Source organism: Vicugna pacos, chromosome 10 (genome assembly GCF_048564905.1).
Source record: "Vicugna pacos chromosome 10, VicPac4, whole genome shotgun sequence".
Classification (NCBI taxonomy): Eukaryota; Metazoa; Chordata; class Mammalia; order Artiodactyla; family Camelidae; genus Vicugna; species Vicugna pacos.
The window spans coordinates 64,459,974-64,484,560 of record NC_132996.1 but is presented as its reverse complement, the minus strand read 5'-3'; the positions used below and the strand labels follow the sequence as shown (position 1 = coordinate 64,484,560).

General features: G+C 35.2%; 2 protein-coding genes and 1 long non-coding RNA gene across 3 annotated transcripts in view; 2 read left to right on the top strand and 1 right to left on the bottom strand.

Moving 5' to 3' along the window:
* Window positions 1-803: 803 nt before the first annotated feature.
* LOC102542914 (olfactory receptor 5AN6-like) lies at window positions 804-1,766 on the top strand. Its single transcript, XM_072970728.1, has one exon. It carries the CDS (start codon window positions 816-818, stop codon window positions 1,764-1,766), a length of 951 nt encoding a protein of 316 aa, XP_072826829.1. The 5' UTR covers window positions 804-815.
* A 3,084-nt stretch (window positions 1,767-4,850) lies between these two features.
* LOC140699062 (uncharacterized) overlaps window positions 4,851-24,587 on the bottom strand; it is a 62,636-nt gene continuing 42,899 nt past the window's right edge. Inside the window, exon 3 of the long non-coding RNA XR_012077084.1 lies at window positions 4,851-4,945. This is a non-coding gene — a long non-coding RNA (uncharacterized lncRNA). The remainder of the gene's footprint in view (window positions 4,946-24,587) is intronic.
* LOC102530767 (olfactory receptor 5AN1-like) lies at window positions 17,283-18,221 on the top strand. Its single transcript, XM_031691095.2, has one exon. The coding sequence runs from the start codon at window positions 17,283-17,285 to the stop codon at window positions 18,219-18,221; it is 939 nt and encodes a 312-aa protein (XP_031546955.2).

Below are 24,587 nucleotides of genomic sequence, written 5' to 3'. Positions count from 1 at the left end.
GAATGACTGAGATACTTTAACTTGTAAGTATCTATAACTTGAGGAAAGAAAAAAAAATCTGCACCTGCAAGGAAGGGAGCATAATGGCTTTTTAAACCTTGTCTTATCTAACTTTTCAGGAGCCTTGGTAGAGTCATTAAGCTGGTTAAGACACATTTCCAAGCTGCTTCATGGTGTGTGACTCTTCCCATCATCCCATTACATTATTTTTTAATCTCACAAGGCTTTATGAAAGCAGAAAGGTAGTTAAAGAATTGCCCGCCATCCCTGATTACAGACTAACTAGTTACAGAATTGCCCACCATCCCTGATTACAGACTAACTAAATGTTAATTCTCAAGGAGATTTTCGAGAACACCTACTCCATCATCATCATTTTACATATGAGGCCTAGTGAGATTCAGGGGCTTCTTCAAATACTGAGTTAATATCAGAGTCATGCCTAACCAGGATCATTCTTTTCACCATATAGAGAGATGACAAAATTTCCTAATTTTGTCTATTTTAAATTCTCATACATTTCTAAAATATGGAATGGAAAAACATAAAATCATGTATTTAACGGGATATGTACTAATGATGTGCATTTACTGTCTTCTTTCCCCAAATGGAGAGTTACAATATTTATCCAAGAGAAGTTTTCAGTTGAGGTTGGTGATTATACACAAAAGGCATAGTTTAACTTGACATTGATGATTCAATATTATATATTTAGTCACACGTGAATGAAAAAATGAAGAGTATTTCTTTTGTTTGTAGAATAAAAGCATTCCCTTCTCTCACTTTTTTCTCACCAGCTTGCACCAAACAGGTACATGGAAGTCAGTAGGAACCATACCTCTGTGGCTATGTTTGTTCTCCTGGGACTCTCAGATGAAAAAAGGCTGCAGCTTATTCTCTTCCCAATCTTCCTAGGGATCTACCTCGTGACCCTAATCTGGAACCTGGGTCTTATCATCCTAATCAAGATGGACTCCCACCTCCACACACCTATGTACTTTTTCTTCAGTTTCCTGTCTTTTATTGACATCAGCTATTCTTCTTCTGTCAGCCCAAGGATGCTTTCAGATTTCTTGAAAGTTGAAAAAAAGATTTCCTTCATTGCCTGTGCCACCCAGTATTTTGTTGGGTGCTGGATGGGTCTGTCTGAGTGCTGCCTCTTGGCTGTCATGGCCTGTGACAGATATGTTGCTATTGGTAGCCCTTTGCAGTACCCAGCCATCATGTCTCCTGGCCTCTGTCAGAAGATGATTGCTGGGGCTTTTGGGAGTGGTTTCCTTGGTAGCTTAGTTGTAACAATCTCCTGCTTTCATCTCTACTACTGTGGGCCAAATCTCATTCAACATTTCTTCTGTGATGTACCTCAGATTATTTCCTTGTCTTGCTCCAATCCCTTCATCAGCCAAATGATGCTTTTTCTAGTATCTATTATTTTTGGATTCTGTTCTTTGCTTGTTATCATCTTATCCTATGGTTTCATTGCAGTTTCCATCCTGAAAATATCCTCTATCAAAGGTAGTGCCAAGGCGTTCAGTACTTGTGCCTCCCACTTGGCAACTGTGATGCTCTTCTTTGGCACAGGCCTCTCTGTGTACCTGCTTCCCAGCTCTAGCCACCTCAAGAAGGAGGACAAGGTGCTTTCCGTGTTCTATGTTATCCTTATCCCCATGTTAAACCCTCTTATATACAGTCTGAGGAACAAGGATATCAAAGAGGCCCTCAAGACAATGATAAAGAAGGCAACACATTTATCTCAGTATAAATAAGATTTGGGCTGATATTATTAGCCTTATAAGGAAGACAGGGGTGTGAGTATGTAAGTGACAGTTAGTGAGTCCCAAGAACAGCTAAGTGGAGAGGTAAGTGAAAACCTAGCTTCCTTAATTTTTGGTGCCAGTTTGTTTATTTTGTAATTTTTATTTTATTCTTTCTTTATTTTATTGAAGTATAGTTGATGTACAATATTTTATATGTTTCAGATGCATGGCATAATGATCCACAATTTAAAAACTTGTTATTCAGCTTACAGTTACTGTAAAATCTTAGCTATATCTGTGTTCTGCAACGTATCTTTGTAGTTTATTTATTTAATACCTAGTAGTTTGTCTCTCTAAATCCCTTACCCCTCCCCTCTTTCCTCTCCTCACTGGTAACCACTAGTTTGTTCTCTGCACCTGTGAATCTGTTTCTGATTTGTTCTATTCACTAACTATTTTTTAGATTCCACATATAAGAGATAACATACAATATCTGTATTTCTCTATGACTTATTTCACTAACCATAAAACCCTCCAAGTCCATCCATGTTGTTGCAAATGGCAAAAATTTCATTCTTTTTTGGGTTGAGTAATATTCTATTGTTTATATATATGTATATATACATTTATATATCACATATTCTTTATCCACTCATTTGTTGATGGACACTTAGGTTGCTTCCATATCTTGGTAACTTTAAGTAATACTGCTATGAATATTTTGGTTCATCCATTTTTTGAAATAGTGTTTTCATTTTTTGGGATATATTCTCAGAGGTAGAATTGCTGAGTCATATAGTAGTTATATTTTTAGTTTTTTGATAAATCTCCACAATGTTTTCAATAGTGGCTGCTGGTGCCATTATGTTTAGCTGCCACCACCAAGTGATCTGAAGCATTGCCACCTACATTGAATTCAGTTTAAAAAGTCTGTTTCCATCATTAGACCCAGTTAGACAAAACACTATGTGTTGCGAATAGAGGTTCTGATTGATATTATATGTAGTGAAATGACAAGAACCCAGGAAGCCTCACACACTATCCTTTTCTTCACTGATTTTCTCTCTTCATTTTTAAAATAAAGCACTTATTTACATATCAATCAAAATAAAATAATGTATAAAATTAAATATATGAAAATTAAAAATAGTTTTAAAATGGACATTATAAATCTTGAGCAGAGAGCATATGTATGTGAGACACACACACACACACACATGCACAGAAAAAGAGAAATGGGAAGAGAGAGAGAGAGAATAGAGGGGAAGAGGAAGAAAGAAAAGGAAAGGAGATGACAGGAGACGACAGGAAACAACAGGAGTGGAGAGGATCAGAGATTGGTCTACTTTTATTCCCAAATTAGCTTGTTCTTCCATCTTAGTCCTTCAGTCTTTTTGTAAAGTGAATTGTGAAAAAGAGATAGGAGAAAGAAATGGTAGAAAGAAAGGACAATTTTAAGGTCAAGAGTAGAAGAGATGCTCAGAGTCTAGAAAAAAGTCAAGTCATTAATTACTGAGCATGGATGCAACTGGAGGACACTTCATGGAAGCTTCCTAGAGACAGGCAAGACCTCAGAAATGAAGGCTGTCATGACGTGTGTAGGGTGGTGGGACCTGAGTCCCAGAGAGCTGAGTCTCCCAGGGGATCTAGGACCTTAGGTTTGAGCAGGGAGGAGAAGAACCACCAGACTTGGGTTTACCATGGAGACTCAGAATCTAACCAAGAGAATTAAAAAATAATTTTAAAAAGATTGTATTTTTTTCAAATAGGAGTTCATAGGAGTTAAGTTTCACACATATCACATTAATATTTAAACTACATTTTATACTTCATATAGTTATATTGCATAGATGTCATTTTTTTTTCTATTAACACATGAAGTTGTCAGGTAAGAAATTTTTTCTTTTAAAGACAGAATGATTAGGCATATTGAGATCTACCATGTTCTTCCTAGTGTAGCAGCAACACATCTTTAATGCCACAAAGTGTGATTTATGACCAGAAAAAGGTCCTCATTGCTTGGTCATGGTGTCCAAATTCTATACTTTTGGCCTTAGTTCTGTAAAATTGCCTTAACAATCTGTTCAACTTAAAGGATTAAGTTATTATAGTTTTTTTATCAGGGCAATACATAACTACTAACATATTAGCAAGAGTTTAATTCTATAATTAACTCATTGCCCACTCACCTCTTTCTGCCTAGAAGTAAGATCAGCTGAAGTAGATCCAACCAAGAATGGGACGTTTCCAAAGCATCTTTACAGCCATATTAATGGCAGGGTAGAACCCTATTTAAAAAAAAAATTATGAGAACGTTTGTAAGATGATCTTAATTAAATATTTTTAAAGAAGAAATGGTAATACAGCATAATATGTTGGAAAAAACTCCAATTTAGAACACATAAACTTTACCTGGTATTAATAGAAGGCAAGGTGTGGATTACATACTCTGATAATAGCTTAATAAGGGTCCTCAAATTTAATTATACTATTAGTCTTATTTTAGAGGTGATAATACTGAGGCTTAGAGAAGTTAATTTACTCAAGATCACAGAATCATCAAGTGCAAGAGATGGTATTCAACTCAGATTTGCTAATACCAATGCCCAAGGTTGTAACCACAATAAGTTGTGGCTCTTTCATGAATAGTTTTATTATATTCCTTATTGCCTTGATTTCATCACCTTATGCACAGGAAATAATGGCATGTCTGCCGCACACTGCTGCTGTGATGATTCAGTCAAGTCAGGTATTTAAGAAACTGTATGTATGTATATAACTAAATAAAGATGCTTTGGAGACTGGCAGCCAAGATGGTGGAGTAGATGGAGCTAGATTTCACCTCCTGTCACAGACACACCAAGATCACAACTAATTGCAGAACAGCTGTCAATAAAAAAGACTGGAAACTACCAGAAGAGATCTTCTATGGCTAAAAATTTAAAGAAGAAATCATGATGAAACTGGTAGGAAGGGCAAACTTGTGATATAATCAGGTCACATACCCTTCAGGTGGGCAACTCACAAACTGGAGAATAATTATATTACAGATGTTATCTCATAGGAGTGAGAGTTCTGAGTTCCATGTCAGGCTCCTGAACCCCAGAGGTCTGGCACCACGAAGAGGAACCCCCAGAGTGCTGGGCTTTGAAGGTCAGTGAAGGCTTGATTACAGGAGCTCTGTGGGGCTGGGGGAAACAGAGAGTTAATATTTAAGGGTTTCACAGAAAATCTCATGCTCATTAGGACCAAGGGCAAAAGTAGTAATTTCATAGGAAATTGGGCCAGATCTACCAGCTAGTCTTGAGGGTCAGCTAGGGAGGTGAAGGGTGGCTGTGGCTCAACTTTGGGACATCGACATGATGGTAGACATTAGGATATTCATCGGAAGGAACTATTCTGGGAGGCTGACATCTTGCTTGGATTTTAGCACTGAGACTTGGGCCCACCCAACAGCCTTAGGCTCCAGTACTGGGACACTTCAAGCCAAACTACTAACTAGATGGGGACATATCCCAATCTGTCAGCAGACAGACTGCCTAAAACTGACTCTATAGCTGCCTCCAGGCACAGCCCTAGATACAGCCCTGTCCACCAGAGAGTCAGGACTCAGCTCCACCTACCAGTGGGCAGGCACCAGCCCTCCAGCCAGGAAGCCTGCACAAACCTCTACAGCCTTCTCACCCTCCAGAGGGGCAGACACCAGAAGCTAGAAAACTTCCTTCTTGCAACCTGCAAAACAAGTCCACAAACACTAGCCAAAATCTAGCCTGGGGCCATCTGGCCATAGGCCTTTGGGTGAAGAGAGGGGAGTGCACTGTTGGGACACAAAGGACATCTCTTACAGAGGGCCACTTCTCCAAGATTGAGAAACTTAACTAACGAGCCACACACAAAAAATACAAATAGAAATTTAAACAAAATGAGGTGGCAGAGGAGTACCTTCCAGACAAAGGGACAAGATAAAACCCCAAAAGAAGAGCTAAGTGATGTGGAAATAGGCAATCTACCTGAGAAATACTTTAGAGTTATGACCATAAGAATGATAAAAGATCTCAGAAGTAAAATTGACAAACAGAGCAAGAAGATAGAAGTTGTTAGCAAAGAGATAATAAAAATAAAGAACAGCCAAACAGAGGTAAAGAATATAAAGCTGAAATGAAAACTACACGAGAAGGACTGACAAAGGCTTGATCTCCAGCATATATAAGCTCATATGACTTAATAAGAAAAAAAAAACCCAATCCAAAAATGGGAAGAAGACCTAAACAAGCAATTCTCCAAGGAAGAAATACAAATGATCAATAGGCACATGAAAAAATGCTCAATATCACTAATTATCAGAGAAATGCAAATCAAAACAACAATGAGATATCACCTTACACCAGTCAGAATGGCCATCATTCAAAAATCAACAAATGACAAATGCTGGAGAGGCTGTGGAGAAAGGGGAACCCTCCTACACTGCTGGTGGGAATGTAGTTTGGTGCAGCCACTGTGGAAAACAGTATGGAGATTCCTCAAAAGACTAGGAACAGACTTACCATATGACCCAGGAATTCTGCTCCTGGGCATATATCCAGAAGGAACTACTTCAAAATGACACCTGCACCCCAATGTTCACAGCAGCACTATTTACAATAGCCAAGACATGGAAACAGCCTAAATGTCCATCAACAGATGACTGGATAAAGAAGATGTGGTATATTTATACGACAGAATACTATTCAGCCATAAAAACTGACAACATAACGTCATTTGCAGCAAAAAACTTTTGATAAAATTCAACATCCATTTATGATTAAAAACTCTCCAGAATGTGGGAATAGATGGAACATACCTCAACATAATAAAGGCTATATATGACAGATCTACAGCTATAATTATACTCAATGGTGAAAAGCTGAAAACTTTTCCTCTAAAATAAGGAATAAGACAAGGATGCTCACTCTCACAACTTTTATTTAACATAGATTTGGAAGTCCTAGCCACTGCAATCAGAGAAGAAAAAGAAACAAAAGAATCCAAATTGGAAACAAAGAAGTAAAACTGTCCTCTTTGCAGATGACATGAAACTGTACAGAGAAAATCCTAAACATGCTACCAGAAAACTACTAGGGCTCATCAATGAATTTGGTAAAGTTGCAGGATACAAAATTAATAACAGAAATCAGTTGCATTTCTATACACCAACAACAAAATATCAGAAAAAGAAATTAAGGAAACAATCACATTCACCATGGCATCAAAAGAATAAAATACCTAGGAATAAACCTACTTAAGGAGGCAAAAGGCCTGTACTCTGAAAACTATAAAATGCTCATGAAAGAAACTGAAGATGATATAAACAAATAGAAAGATATACTGTACTCTTGGATTGGAAGAATCAATATTGTTAAAATGACCATACTAACCAAGGCAATATACAGATTCAATGCAATCTCTATCAAATTACCAATGACATTTTTCACAGAACTGGAACAAAAAATGTTAAAATTTGTATGGAAACACAAAAGACCCCAAATAGCCAAAACAATCTTGAAAAAGAGTAGAGCTGGAAGAATCATGCTTCCTGACTTCAGACTACAACACAAAGCTGCAGTAATCAAAACAGTACAGTAGTGGCACAAAACAGACACATAGATCAATAGAACAGTATAGAAAGTTCAGAAATAAACCCATGCACTTACGGTCAATTAATACATGACAACGAGGCAAGAATATACAATGGAGAAAAGAGAGTCCCTTCAATAAGTGGTGCTGGGAAAACTGAACAGCTACCTGTAAAAGACTGAAATTAGAACATTCTCTAAACACCACATACAAAAATAAACTCAAAATGGATTAAGCACTTAATTGTAAGACCAGATACCACAAAACTCCTAGAGGAAAACAGGCAGAACACTTGTGGACATAAATTACAGCAATATATTTTTTGAACCAGCTCCTGAAGTAATGGAAATAAAAGCAAAAATAAACAAATAAGATCTAATTAAACTTAAAAACTCTTGCACAGCTAAGGATATCATCAACAAAATGAAAAAACAACCTACAGAATCGGAGAAAATATTTGCAAATGATGCAACTGACAAACACTTAATTTCCAAAATATGCAAGTAGCTCATACAGCTTAATATCAAAAAAAACCCCAAAACAACAAGCAACTCAATCCAAAAATGGGCAGAAGACCTAAATATACTTCTCTACAAGGAAGATATATAGAAGGCCAACAAGCACATGAAAAGATGTTCAACACCACTAATTGTTAGAGAAATGCATATCAAAACTATACAAGGTATCACCTCATACTAGTCAGAATGGTGATCATTAAAAAGTCTACAAATAATAAGTGCTGGAGAGGGTGTGGAGAAACAGTAACTCTCCTACACTGTTAGTGGGAATGCAAATTGGTGCAGCCACTATGAAGGACAGTATGGAGGTTCCTTAAAAAACTGAAAATAGTCTTACCACATGATCCAGCAATCCTACTCCTGGGAGTATACCCAGAGAAAAATATAATTCAAAAAGACACATGCACCCAATATTCACAGCAGCACTATTTACAATAGTCAAGACATGGAAACAACCCAAATGTCCATTGATAGTTGACTGGATAAAGAAGATGTGGTGTATATATACAATGGAATACTACTCAGTCATAAAAATAAAATAATGCCATTTGCAGCAACATATATGGACCTGAAGATCATCATTCTAAGTGAAGTAAGCCAGAAAAAGAAAGAAAAATGGCATATGATATTGCTTATATATGTGGAATCTTAAAAAAAGGACACAAATGAACTACTTATTATTTATAACTTAGACGGTTGATTTCTTGAATATGCATAAGCACATTTGACTGTCCTTTATGATTGGATTACCACATTCTGTTGATTCTTATTTTGTGGTTGGCTTTATTCCTTTGATAACTATGTAAGTTTAAAAAGCTAAAGCTCTAAACTGTTCTTAGAAACAATGAACAGTACATATATATAAATTTAAAATAGGTGCAGTGTGTTGTATTTACATGAAATATATTGTATATATGCATTCAAATTGTATCAATTTCACCAAATAAAACTGAAAAATGAAAAAAGAAAAATAGTGCTTATCATAAGGATATATAAGGTCTTAGAATATTACAACTATTAACTGACACGCAGTCAAGAACCAAAAAAATCTCTAGGAACCAATTTGTCTATCTCCCAGGTTGTCTCACCTCTGGCTTTCAATTTGCTGAGTTCTATCTCAGTAGACCAATGGCTTAACATTTCCTTTCATCTTTTTCATCATCACTGTGGCTTTGACATGATAGATCACCCAAAAACTCTACATCTCTTTTCCCCATGTGTTCCAGACTCTACTTTCTAACTTCTCCATGTGCATCCTCACAGCTTAGGTCCCCACTACTACCTATCTCATGTCCTCAACATTTCCTACTTCAAACAACTGTGCCCTTTTTAGCACTAGAGATAATGTTCCTGGAAATGGGAGCGCTGAATCAGCACATTATAGCTTTGTCCCTATGAGTATTTATTCATAATTACAACTAACATACCATTAAACATGTTTTGAATGACATTTTACATTCTCTTTATTTTTGAGAATTATTCTAATGGTAGCTTTAAGATAGAGAGTATAAAAAAAAGTTTGTAGGAATCATCTTAAGTAGATATTTTAAATGAAATATTAGTAGTTCAGAGTAATATTTTGGAAGGAACTCCAATTAGGAACACATTAATTACACCTACTATTAATGGAAAGCATGCTGTGTAATACACACTCTGAATAATTTAAAGCAGTATCTAATTTGATTCTACCGTCAGCTCCATTTTATAGGTGACACTACTAAAGCTTAGATAGGTGAATCTGTCTGAGGTCACACAATCATCAAGCAGAAGAGCTGGAACTCAGCCTAGATTGGGTAATACAAATGCCCGTGGCATAACCAGGGGAAATCATGGCCCTGTCATGAATTAGTTTTATTGTGTTCCTGATGACCTCAATTTCCTCACTTATGCATAGGAAATGATCCCATGTGTGCCTCACAGGGATTCTGTGATGATTGATTCAGGTCACATATTTGAGGGAATGTATGTATGTATATATCTAAATGGAAGTGCTTTGTAAAAAGTGAAGTGTCCATATCTATTTTATTGTTATCAAGCTATTTTAACAGCTAGCTGTGTCATTTTGGGCAAATCCCTTAGTTCCGCTGCCTTCAGGTGCTCATCTGGAAGTTGAAGGTATTAGGCTAGATTATCACCATATCTCTTCTGGCTCAAATGACTCCAAGTTCATTAAAAGAAAAGCTACAATCATGAGGTCATGTTAGGCCCAAGGGGAAGTGAGAATTGGATCAGAAGGGACATGGCAGAGAACATGAAATTAGCAGTAACAAAAACTCTGTGACAACCATAACTCCACAGAGCAAGTATCTGGAGAGTTTTCTCCCTCTAATTGTCTTTTTAAATAATCTCTGCCCTTAGTAACACATCTAAGAGGACCCCTGGTGTGGACATCTCTGGCTGCAAGTACACAGCCAATTTCATGGTCAAAAGTTCCCGCATTGGAGAGCAATAGGGCCCAACTGGAAAATTCCTTTGGAAAAGAAATAAGCAATTTTGAGCTTTGTTAAGAACTTTGTCTTTCTGGGGATCTGAGCCAAGGTGAGAAGGCAAGATTTACCAAGAACAGTGGATTCCCTGCTATCTCTAGGGTCACTGATCATTTCAGTAAGACTTTCAGGGAGCAAGATTCATGGTGCTCAGTCTCTTCCATTCTTCAACTCTTTCCTCTCCCATTCTTCAACTCTTTCCTCTCCCTTATGTCTGCATCCTCCACTTAGGGCTCTCCCTTGGCTCTTTCTCCTTACCCCAATTCTCTGAATTTCAGGGAAAACACTAATCTGTAACATATATATCAGATATAACTCTGGGGTGAGGGATAGAAGTTGGGTTCAAGTTTGCAGTTTCTTAAGGATATGATCTTGAAATCTGTTACCTTCTGATTTTTCATCTGTAAAATGAGGGTGAAGGATTATCTAGATCAAATGAGATAATATAATGCCTAACATATTATAAAAGTTAATTGAATGTTGAATCAAAAATAATAATTTAATAAATTTCAGGGTAATTAACTATTGTCAAAATATGTTTATCTTGTTTCCTATCTTTATTCCTTCCAAGAACACTTTTAATTTGTTTCCTTAAGGATCTGTATTCATTTTGATTATTTTGATTAATTTGATTTCTATTTTAATACATAACTTTGGTTAATAATTTCTGAAACAAAGGCCAGCCTCATTTCTCCATTATGATATGACAAAATACTTAAGTACAATTCCTCTGGCCTTTGGAAATACTTCAAATAGCTCTTCATTATCATCTCTGGAGTACCTGGGGGTCTGGAGACACTAGGGTGGGTGGCACTGAGTCAAGCACAGGTAGTGTTTGTCTAATTGTCCCTTTTAACCTTTTACTTGTATTGTTCTTTTTCATCCAGCAACATTCCTGGCTTTTTGTAACCTGATTTTGTACCCTGCATTCCCTTACAAATGATAATGTCCTTAGTAGATCAGATTTCGAAAGGGTTTTCCTAAACTCTTATGCCTCAACCATGTCTTGGGAAGTGTCATTAGCCCCATTGATAAGTGAGGCAACTGAAGCACAGAGAGGTTAATAACTTGCTAACAGTCACACTGCCAGTAAGTAAAGGTCAGGAAAGCCTGAAAGTCTATTCTCTGTTATTCTCTTTGTCATTCTCTCTGTCACTTTTCCTCTTCCTGTCTCTCTTTTTCTCTCTCTGTGTTATTAAGGATTAGAGATTTATACATCTTAACTTGCTCTTATTATAGATATAGAAGTTGAAGAAAATTGGAAAACAACAGATGAGTATAAAGATGAAAATCAAAATCATATCAGTCATTATTATGGCATTTATAATTGGCACACATGTTTTGTGTGTGTGTGTGTGAGAGAGAGAGAGAGAGAGAGGAACAGATTATATAAAGTAAAACTTTCCTTCAGAAAGGATGAATCATTTGTATACTCATCAGCACTATATATATTTGCCCATCCCTTACTGACTTATGCTTTTTATATTAAAGACATTACCACATTGTCTTTTTTAATATTTTGTGACTATTTCTCATTTCATCCAGTGCATTTCAAAATTATTTTATATATGTGGGTTTTAAGCCATAAGCAAGTTTTAAATTATTTTTTGCTTATAGTTTTTGGTTTATTCTTATATTTTGGAAATTTGTTTTTCATCTCAAGAGCATATAAATTCATATCTATTAATTTCCCTCATGCTTTTTACTTACAGTGAGCCAGGTCTCACAAAACATTTGTGTAAGATCTTTCTATGAAGTTAAAATAACTAACTTTGTCATATATTAAATTCTTACCAATATTTAAATTTATTTAAAATTTCTGTTTGCTGTCTTGATATATGCTCTTTTCTACAAGAATAATAAAATATCAATGTTTATAATACTTTCTGATATCTGAAAGTTCAAGTCCTTCCTAATTATTGTTATTATTTTCTAAATTTTCTTGGCTGTTATGATTAATTTACCCTTTTATCTCAAAGGAAGACAGTTTGGTTATACAGCATAGCCAAAAGGTATTATCTATTATGAATCTGTTAGTGAGCTCTAACATGCTGACTGCATCATCAAAAATAGGGAATATATCTTTGTAGTATATAAGGGTTGAAACCGTTACTTTGACTCTTTCTCAGCATCATGGCTCATCACAGCTTTATGCTCATCATTTGACCCAACTATATTTGAACGCAAGCTAACTAAAGTGAAAATAATTTATGTAGTTAGTATCTTCATGGCTCCAAGGAGGTTGACGTACCCCTAAGTGAGATATGAATCTACACCTGTCTAGAAGAAATGATGCCTGACTGTCTAGAGGGCCAATGATGTCTCAGAAATTTCTCCAGATTAACCCGTGAAACCCTAGCACCCTGAGCATTTCTGTTCATGGTACAGCTGTCAATCATGATTATCTCTAAGCAATTAGTGATAGTAATAGTAAACTGCTATTGAACAATTGCTAAATTTGTGGTGAGAATTTGCATAAATTTCCTCATAACCCTCCATTTAACCTTATAGCTCAAGGGCTCTTGTCCTCACTTTGTTATGAATAAATCTGACCTAGTGTGTTTAAGCCACTGGGATAAGTTCATAGAGTGAGAGTGTATCGGAACGAAAACTCTGTTTTTCCAGTTTTACTGAGATCTAATTGACGTATAAAATTGTATATGTTTAAGGTATATAATCTTAATGATTTGATATATGTATGCATGGCGAAATAATTACCATCGTAAGATTAGTTAATAACCATCATCTCTCACATAGATACAGTTTTCTTCCTTGTGCTCAGAACTTTTTAGATCTACTGTCTTAGCAACTTTCAAATATGCAATACAACATTGTTAACTGAAGCCATCATGTTGTACATTACATTCTCAGAACTTTTTTATCTTCTAACTGGAAGTTTATGCCTTTTGACCACCTTCACCCAATTTCTCCATCTCTCACCTTCTGCCTCTGGCAACCGCAATATGATCTTTGTTTCTGTGAGTTTTTTGGGTTTTTTTAGATTCCACATATAGTGAGATCATTCAGTAATTATCTTTCTCTGTCTGACTGATCTCTGCATAATGCCCTCAAACTCTATCTAGGTTGTTGCAAATGCCAAGATTTTCTTATTTTTTATGCTTGAATAATATATACTCATTATTTTATGAGTTGTTCATTATATATATCCATTCATCTGTCAATGAACAATTAGGTTGTTTCAATGTCTTGACTATTGTAAATAATGCTGCAGAGAACATGGGGCATATGTATCTCTTAGGGACAGTGATTTCATTTCCTTTGGGTATATGCCAAGAAGTGGAATTGTTGAATCATTTGTAGTTCTTTTTTAAATTGTTTGAAAAAATTCTACTCTGCTTTCCAGTGTGGCTTTATCAAGTTACATCAGCTTAGCAGTGCACAAGGGTTCTTTTTTCTCTACATACTTACCAGTGTTTGCTATCTCTTGTCTTTTTTTTTTTTTTGTAGTTGATTTACAATGTTGTATTAGTTTCAGGTGTACATCATAGTGATTCAGTATTTTTACAGATTATACTTTATCAAGAATTATTACAAGATAATGGCTGTAATTCCCTGTGATATATAATATATCCTTGCTGCTTATCTATTTTATACATAGTAATTGTCTCTTAATCCTTTACCCCTAATATGTCCCCTCTTTCCCTCTCCCCTTTGGTTACCAATAGTTTGTTTTCTTTTTTTTAATTAATGGTTTGGATTTTTAAATTATTGAAGTATAGTTCATTTATAATATTGTGTTAGTTTTAGATGCACAGCAGAGTGATTCAGCAATGTATTTTTTCTTTTTTCTTTTTTACATTTTTATTGATTCATAATCATTTTACAGTGTTGTGTCAAATTCCAGTGTTCAGTACAATTTTTCAGTCATACATGAACATATACACACTCATTGTCACATTTTTTTCTCTGTGATTTATCATAACATTTTGTGTATATTTCCAGCAATGTATTTTTTCAAGTTGTATGTGTGTTTTTTTATTTCTGGGCTCTCTATTCTATTCTAGTGACCAATGTATCTATTTCCATGCTAGTACCACACTGCTTTGACTACTGTAGTTTTGTAGTATTGTCTGAAGTCTGAGAGTTTAGTATCTCCAGCTTTGTTCTTTTTTCTCAAGATTGCTTTGGCAAATTGGTGTCTTTTATGGTTGCATATAAAATTAAGGGTTATTCTAGTTCTGTGAAAAATGTTGTGGCTATTTTGATAAGGATGTATTAAATCTGTAGATTGCTTTGGGTGGTATGGCCATTTAAACAATATTAATTATTCCAGTCCAAGAGCATTGAATATCTTTCTGTTTCATTGTAACTTCCATTTCCTTAGTCAATGTTTTATAGTTTTCAGAGTTTTTCACCTCCCTGGTTATGTTTATTCCAATGCATTTTATTCTTTTTAATGTGATTTTAAATGGAATTTTTTTCACTTTCTGTCTCTGATAGTCCATTAATAACATATAGAGAAACAACAGATTTCTGTATATTAATTTTATATCCTGCAACTTTGCTAAATTCATTTATTAGTTCTAACAGTTTTTGGGTGGACATTTCAGGGTATTCTGTATAAAGTATTATGCCACCTGCAAATAGTGACAGTTTTAACCCTTCCATTGTAATTTTGATGCCTTTTAAATTTTTTTCTTGTCTTATTACTGTGCAAGGACTTCCAATACTATGTTAAATGAAAGTGGCAAGAGTGGGCATCCTCGTCTTGTTCCTGAATTTAGAGGAAATGCTTTCACCTTTTCACGTCTGTGTATGTTAGCTTTGGGTTTGTCATAAGTGGCCTTTATTATATTGAAGTACATTCCCCCTATACCCAGTTTGATGAAATTTTTTTTAAAATCATGAATGGATATTGTATTTTGTCAAATGCTTTTCCTGCACCTGTTGAGATAATCATGTAATTTTTATTCTTCCTTTTAAAAATGTGGTTTTATCACATTGATTGATTTCTGAATGTTGACCATTTTTGTTTCCCTGTAATAAATCTAATTTGATCATGGTGTATGATCCTTTATATATATTGTTGGTTTGGTTTGCTAATATTGAGATTTTTTTGCATCTATATTCATTGAAGATATCGGCCTGTAATTTTCTTTTTTTGTAGTACCTTTTTATGATTTTGGTATCGTGTTGATAATGGCCTAGTAGAGTGAATTTGGGAATGTTCCTTCCTTTTCAATTATTTTGAACAGTTTCGGAAGGATAGGTATTAACTTTTCTTCATGTTTTGCAGAATTCCCCTGTGAATCCATGTGGCCCTGGAATTTTGTTTGTTTGAAGTTTATTACAAATTCAATTTTACTTCTAGTGATCAGTCTGTTCAAATTACCTATTTCTTATTGATTCAGGGTTGGCTGTTTGTATGTTTCTCAAAACATTTCTTCTTGGTTATCCAATTTGTTGGCATATAACTTCATAGTACTTTCATATTTCAAACACTTCATAGTATTTTCATTTTTGTATGTCTGTGATATTGGCTGTTACTTCTCCTCTGTCACTTCTTATTTTGTATATTTGAGTGCTCTCTCTTTTCTTCATGATGAGCCTGGCTATTGGTTGACCAATTTTGTTTATCTTTCAAAAAAATTAGATCTTGGTTTCACTGATCTTTTCTATTTTTTAATTACTACTTTATTTATATCCACTGTGATTTTTATTATTTCCTTCCTTCTGCTAACTTTAGGTTTTATATATTCTTGTTTTTCTAATTATTTAAGGAGATGGGTTAGGTTGTTTATTTGAGATTTTCTTGTTTCCTAATGAAGGCCTGAAATGCTATTAACTTCCCTTCCATAGATGCATCCCATTGATTTTGGAATGTTGTTCTTCCATTTTCACTTTTCTAGAGGAATTTTCTGATTTCCTCTTTGACTTTATCATTGACCTAGTGGGTTTTTTAAATGAGGTATAGTTGATGTACAATGTTACATAATTTTCAGGTGTGCAACATAGTTATTCATGATTTTTAAAGGTCATAATCCATTTATAATTATTATAAAATATTGCTATATTCCCTGTGCTATACAAAATATCCTTATAGCCTATTTATTTTACACATAGTAGTTTGTAATTCTTTCCCTCTACCTTGCCCCTCCTTTCTTCATTCTCCACATTGGTAACCACTAGTTTGTTCTCTATATCGGTGAATCTGTTCTCTAATTATATTTATTTATTTGATTTTTAGATTTCACACATGAGTGATATTATAGAGTATTTGTCTTTGTCTGACTTATTTCACTGGTTGTAATACCACCAATGTCCATCCATGTTTTTGCAAATAAGCACACATTCTGTGTCCCACCAAAACATTATCAGGATTGTAAATCATGAGGTAAAATTCCAGGCTATTTAGGAGATATTGTATTGAATATATTTATAAAAAAATTTGAGAAGTTATGACAAACAGAGTAATTTTTCTTATGGGTAAAAGAAGAAAACTTAAAAATTCATCTAGATGGCCATCTGGGAGAGAATAACTATATCACACTTATTCTGAAATGATATCACTTATGTTTTATTATTATAAAGCTGCAGTTCTATATTCAATTATCAGAGGTCTCTTAAAAACCTATTATTTTAATCAATGATTTTCCTTTAGATACAATAATCTCAGAATTACTATTGCTTTATATCAAAGTTTTCAATCAACTTTTTAAATATATCTTTTAATTTTCATGATACCTCATGAAATAACTGAAAAGGCACTAACTGACACTTTGAGATCAAAAGCCGGGGTTGTTCATCAGGACAGTGAAGCATTTTCCCCTTCCCAGTATTAAGTGAAGGAGAAATATGGCACTAATGAGAATTTTAAAGCTACCATTTCACCTGAGTCAGCAATGCATTCTCTTATCTCCTTTTTTGATTTTAGGAGCACCAAGCCAATGATTAGGGGAGGAAATATTACAGAGATCACCTATTTCGTCCTCTTGGGATTCTCAGATTTTCCCAGAATCATAGTAGTACTCTTTGTTGTATTCCTGGTGATCTACATTATGACGCTGACTTGGAACCTGTCCCTCATCATTTTAATAAGAATAGATTCCCACCTCCACACACCCATGTACTTCTTCCTCAGTAATCTGTCCTTCATAGATATCTGCTATGTGACCTCCACAGCACCCAAGATGCTCTACGACTTCTTCCAGGAGCAGAAAATTATCACCTTTGTGGGTTGTGTTGTTCAATACTTTGTATTTTCGACCATGGGACTGAGTGAGTCTTGTCTCATGACAGCCATGGCTTATGACCGATATACTGCCGTTTGTAATCCACTTCTCTATTCATCAGTCATGTCACCCACTCTCTGTGTTCAGTTGGTGCTGGGATCCTATATAGCTGGACTCTCTGCTTCCATATCCCAATTGTGTGCCATGCTTCAGCTCCGCTTCTGTGGGCCTAATGTCATCAACCACTTCTTCTGTGACACGCCCCAGCTGTTAGTCCTGTCCTGCACTGACACTTTCTCTTTACAGCTCTTAACTGCTATATTAACAATGCTCTTTGGGATAATAAATGTCCTAGTTATCATGATATCCTATGTCTACATTGTCATCTCCATCATGAAGATCACTTCAGCAAAAGGCAGGTCCAAGGCTTTCAACACCTGTGCTTCTCACCTGATAGCAGTTTCCCTCTTCTATACCTCAAGCATATTTGTCTATTTGAGTTCTAGCACTGGTGGTTCCTCCAGCTTTGATAGATTTGCATCGGTCTTCTACACTGTGGTGATTCCCATGTTAAATCCTTTGATATACAGTCTGAGGAACAAAGAAATCAAAGATGCCTTGAAGAGGTTGCAAAAGAAGAGAGGGTATTGTTGAGGTAACAGATTCTGAGATTTCTAACAGATTTGTCCTTTCAGAATCATCTTAACACACAACAATATTCATGCAAATGGAGTATAATAAAATCCAAAATGCCTTTGGACAATGAAGGCTTAATTCGACACAGATAACATGCCAAGACGGACCCACAGCTGAATCAAGCCACACAAACACAATGTTTCTGAGTCCTAGAGTTATATTATTTTCATTCTACATGAGATGTATCCTCATCATATATTAATATATTTTCAAGTACTTGTGAAACATCAAGATTTAGAACATTGTTGCTTTTTTTGTTTGTTTGTTTTTTGGTTCTGAGATGGATCCCTGTTCAATCTTAGGCTTCTGACTCTAGAGGAGGGATATCTTACAGGGAAATCTTGTGTCCCAAATATTGTGTTGCTGCTTAATCCAGACATGGTGGTGACTGATGTTCATTTTGTGTTTCTAACAAGAATGAGAATGAACAAAAAGAGAATGTATCTTTGCACAGAAAAAAAGCTATACAATTGGCCAGGCCGTGCTTCCCATGCAGACCAATAAGATAGCTTATATTTGTGTAAGTCATTTTCAATGGTAATTATCTAATAAGTTTTGGGTGACATCCTAGTTTCCACCAGCTGTAGTCTAGAGAAGAGGAGGTGGTTTGAATATAAAGAGGAATAGAATGAAGCATGTGGTCTTTTCAGAGCCATTTACTTATGAGTCTGATGATGTAGTTTCTTTCATCTGGTGTTCAGTGGGGATTTCTGATGGGGATGATATTCAAAATCTATGTTACAGTTAATAGCAATTTTTGATATGATGGGATTCAAACCTCTCTCCCATTAAATTTAGAAAATATCCCCTTGGTTGGCATAGCTAATGATCCTGAATAATTTCTGCTATTTCAAGAATTTGAACATATTTAGTTTAATGAGAATTGTGTGAGAATTCATGGTAATAATAAAGTTACTGAATTTCCAATATTGCAGAGTAAGCACTGAAAAAATTGTATACATTCTTTTCTATTGTCTAGGTTCAACATTTTCTGTCCTAGAAATTTATGCTGTGTGGGCTGATATAATGGTTGGAGTAGAATGGTTAGAGTTACTTTAAAGCTGATTTTTTTTCCAGGAAACCTCAAGGGGCAGTAGAGGAAACAGACTGTGGTATAGGTAGGGTTTTAATTCTGGCAAATTTTTGTTGTCTGAAGGAGAACTTAAGGTGTGGTCCTTGTGTTTCGTTTAAAAATAGGAACAAGATATGTACTGACTGTTGATTTTCCAGATTTCCAATATCTCAACAAACCAATATAAAATAAACATCATTAATTTACATATTATCTTTGGAAACTCATTGGATTCTTAATGTTTTGGGGTGTCAGTTTCAACAGTCACATGAATTACTCTGTTTAACAACCATCAGTGGAGAGGTATTTGAAGACTTGCCAAATTTTCTATGAGTTTGCACATGGACAAGATTAAAAGAAGGGTAATTGTTGAACCTCTGGGAGAGTATGTGAGGGATTACCTCATATCAAGTAAATCATGCAATATAAATAAAGATGTAAGTCTCCTCTCAAACTCATCCAGAGGCAGGTCATTTATTCAAGCATTGCTCTTTAAAAATGTGTAAGATTTGTGACAAATCTCTCTCTAAAGGGCTATGAGAGCTCCAGTAGGAGGCAGACCTCTGCTAGTTGTTTGTAATACGGTGGTGTTGATTATAATCACTATCCTGTGCATGAGACCTCCGGAACTTCCTCATCTTCTAGATACAAGTTTCTGCCCTTTAGATTCATCTCCCCAGTTCTCCTGGCCCCCATCCCCTGGTAACCATGCTTCTAATTTCTGTTTATATGAGTTTGACTTTTTAGATTTCACATGTTTTGTGATATTATACACTGTCTTTTCCAGTCTGGCTTATCTTACTTAGCATAATGGTCTCAAGTTCCATCCATATCATCAGAAATGACAAAATTTCCTTCACTAACAAGGTTGAATAATATTCTATTATCTGTATACCTCATGCAGTTCATCTACTGATGGGCCCTAAGGTTGTTTCAATATCTTGGCTTTGTGATTAGTGCTGTAATAAACATGGAAATGCGTATCATTTAGTTATCCTGTTTTTACTTACATTGGATATATACTTGTAAGTGGAATTTCTGGATCATATGGTTGATCTATTTTTAATTTTTTGAGGACTCCCCATACTGTTTTCTGTAGTAGCTGAATCAATTTATATTCCCACCAACAGTGTAAATAAAAGTGTTGCCTTAACTCCACACCCTCACCAGTATTTGTGCTTCTCTTTTTAACCTGATGATAGCCATTCTAACAAGTATGAGGTGATAGCACATTTTGGTTCTGATTTTCATTTCCCTGATGATTTGTGATGCAGAAAACCTTTTCATGTACCTGTTGACCATCTGGATGGTTTCTTGGAAAAAATATCTATTTAGTTCAGTTCCTCTGGTTTTTTTAATTGAAGCATAGTTTATTTATAATGTTGTGTTAGTTTCAGGTGTACAGCAAATTGATCCAATTATATATATATTCTTCTTCAGATTCTTTTCCATTAGAGGTTATTACAAGATGTTGAATATAGTTCTCTGTGCTATACAGTAGGTCCTTGTTTATTTTATATATAGTACTGTGTATATGTTAATCCCTAATTCCTAATTTATCCTTCCCCCCTACAACCCCTTTCCCCTTTGGTAACCATAGTTTTTTTTTCTATGTTTGTTGAGTCTATTTCTGGTTTGTAAATAAGTTCATTTGTATCTTTCTTTTTAGATTTCACATATAAGTGATATCATGTGATATTTATCTTTTTCTGTCTGATTTATTTCACTTAATATGATAATCTCTAGATCCATCCAGGTTCCTGCAAATGGCATTATTTCATTCTTTTTTATGCCTGAGTAATATTCCATTGTATATATACATATCACATCTTTTTTATCCATTTATCTGTAGATGGACATTTAGGTTGCTTTCATATATTGGCCTTTATAAATAGTGCTGCTATGAACATTAATGTGTATATATCTTTTACAGTTATATTTTTATTTGGATATGTGCCTGGAAGTGGAATTGCTGGATTACATAGTAACTCTGTTTTTAGTTTTTTAAGGAAACTCCATACTGTTCTCCATAATGGTTGCACCAATTTATATTCCCACCAATGGTGAAGGAAGTTTCCTTTATCTCCACACGCTCTCCAGATTTATTATTTGTAGGCTTTTTAATGATGGCCATTATGACTGTGTGAAGTGATACCTCATTGTAGTTTTGATTTGCATTCCTCTAATAATTAGCAATGTTGAGCATCTTTCCATGTGCCTGTTGGCCATCTGAATGTCTTCTTTGGAGAACTGTCTATTTAGATCTTTCACCCATTTTTTACTGAGTGGTATGTTTTTTGGTGTTGAGCTATGCGAGCTGCTTGTATATTTTGGAAATTAATGCTTTGTTGGTTGCATCATTTGCAAATATTTTCTCCCATTCAGTAGTTTTTTTTTCATTTTGTTTATGGTTTCCTTTGCAAGGTAAAGGTTTTAGGTTTAATTACATCCCATTTGTTTATTTTGTTTTTGTTTCCATTACTCTAGGAGATGGATCCAAAAAAATATTACCATGATTTATGTGAGAGAGGGTTCTGCCTATGTTTTCCTCTATGAGTTTTATAGTGCCTGGCCTTACATTTAGGTCTTTCTTCCATTTTGAGTTTATTTTTGTATATGGTGTTAGAGATTGTTCTAATTTTATTCTTTTATGTGTAGCTGTCCAGCTTTCCCAGCACTACTTATTGAAGAGACTATATTTTCTTCATTGTATATTCTTACCTCCTTTGTCATAGATTAATTGACCATAAGTGCGTGGGTTTATTTCTGGGCTCTCCATCCTGTTCCCTTAATCTATGTGTCTGTTTTTGGGCCAGTACCATACTTTTTTGATTACTGTAGCTTTGTGGTATAGTCTGATGTCAGGGAGTGTCATTCCTCTAGCTCTGTTTTTTTCTCAAGATTGCTTTTGCTATTTGGGTTCTTTTGTGCTTCCATAGAAATTTAAACACTTGTTCCAGTTCTATGAAAAATGTCATTAGTAATTTGGTAGGGATTGCATCAAATACATAGATGACTTTGTGTAGTATGGACATTTGAATACTATTAATTATTGATTCATGAACATGGAATATCTTTGCATTTGTTTGTGTCTTCTTTAATTTCTTTCATCAGTGTGTTCTAGTTTTTATAGCAAAGATCATTCTCCTCCTTGGTTTAATTTATTCCTAAGTATTTTATTATTTTAAACATTATTTTGAATGGGATATTCTTCTTTACTTAAAAAATTTTGTTGTTGTTTTTGTTAGGGTATAGAAATATAACTGGCTTCTGTATGTTGACTTTATATCATGCAGCTTCACTGACTTTTTAAATTAGTTCCAACTGATTTATGGTTGAGTCTTCAGGATTTTCTATATACAAGAATATTTGGTCTACATAAATGGCAATTTTTCTTCTTTCTTTCTTTTTTTTTGAATGTCTTTTGTTCCTTTATCTTGCCTGATTGTTCTAGCTAGGACTCTAGTACTCTGTTGAGTAAGAGGGGTGAGAGTGGGTACTCTTTCTCTTGATCTTAGAGAAAAAGATTGCAACCTTTCATTGTTGTGTATGAGAGTAGCTGAGGCTTTTCATATATGTTGAGGTTATACCCAATTTGAGGATTTTAATCATGAAATGATGTTGCATTTTGTCAAATGCTTTTTCTGCATCTATTGAGATGATCGTATAATTTTATCTTTCATTCTATTAATGTGGAGTATCATATTTATCATTTTGTGTATGTTGGCCATCCTTGCATATCAGGGATAGTAGCTACTTAATTATAGTGTATAATCCTTTAATGTGTTGTTGAATTCAATTTGCTAATATTTTTTGAATTATTTTGCATCTATATTCATCAGGGATATTGGTCTAGAATTTTCCTTTTTTTGTAGTATTCTTGTATGTCTTTGATATTAGGGTGATACTGGCACAGTAAAATAAAGTTTAGGGTTATGGTTAGGGTTAATCTCTCTTGTTTTCTTAGTCTTGCTAAAGCTTTGTCAATTTGTTATCCCATCAAAAAACCATCTTTTATTTTTATTGATTTTTAAAATCACTTTTCTTATCTTTATATCACTTATTTCTATTTTGATTTTTATCAGCTAGGTTGCAAATTTCTGTGTTTTTGAATTTAGTTACTAGAGGATAATTTTAATTTTTTGATGATGACATGATTTCTTGATTCCTGATGTTCACTGAAGTTTTGAGATCTGCTCTTGCATTTTAAGTATCAGACACCTTCTCAAGTCTTTACTAGTTGTCTTTAGGTGGTAAATTTTTTTTTTGTTTATCTTGCTTATATCTCCAGTTCAGTATGGATACACCTGCTTCACACTTCTTGCTCCCCTTGATGGCTAAATTCTTAAGGATGTATGTGTTCTCTGGTTCTTAAAATTCACGAGACTGGCTCCTGAAAAATCTCTCTTTTGTTTCCCAGAAGGTGATGCTATAGCTCAAGTTTGTGGTTTCTCCCACAAGATGGCCTGATTTTCTTAACATATTCACTGTTTACTGGAGCTCACTCTCACCTCTCACTTGAGACCACACACAGTGGGTTGTGGGGAGGTTTGAGTTTAGACTTGGGATGTTTGTGGTTGCCTGCAGGTCATGTGAAGATACCCTCGTGTATGATCAGATCACTCAAGACAGCAGTTCTCTTAGTCTCTGCATCCTTGCTGAATGAGCCCCCTTTCACCTACACCCTACACACATAATTTACCTTCCCTCTTAATCACAGAGTCCATTCAATAACTGCCTGCTTACCCCCAGCCCCAGTTAGTGATTGTTCTAATCTTTAGGTCAGAATGGCTCCACCCTACTGGTTAATCAAAGGGGCTATGAAGGATGTGCCCATCTGCTGGTTTCCCTGGTAACCGATAAGCCAACCTCATATCAGTTCCCCTTACAACTGGCAATCTCCCTCTCCCCTGGTTGTGAAGATTGGTGCCTGCCTGCTGTCTGCCATACACAACGGGGTATCACTCTAGGACCTTGCTTCCAACATGTAAGATCCCCTACCTAATAAACCATTGAAATCTCTGTTGCTGTCACCAGGATCTTTCTTTAGCCTTGATGCTGGGCAATTACAGGGCTTGTGGGCTTGCAGGGTCCAGCCCAACACTTTGGATTGAGTTTGTATAGCAGCTTGTGGTTGCCCTTCCTCCTGGGGTTCTGAATAGAGTCAGGAGGAACTACATCCCTTTAATGATATTCTTATCTACTTCTTTCATGATATCCTCCCTCTTTTCAGTTAAGAAGGTCTTGCCTCA

Excerpts from the sequence above, each read along its gene's own strand:
- LOC102542914 (XM_072970728.1), top strand. The coding sequence starts at position 816 with ATGGAAGTCAGTAGGAACCATACCTCTGTGGCTATGTTTGTTCTCCTG.
- LOC102530767 (XM_031691095.2), top strand. The coding sequence starts at position 17,283 with ATGATTAGGGGAGGAAATATTACAGAGATCACCTATTTCGTCCTCTTG.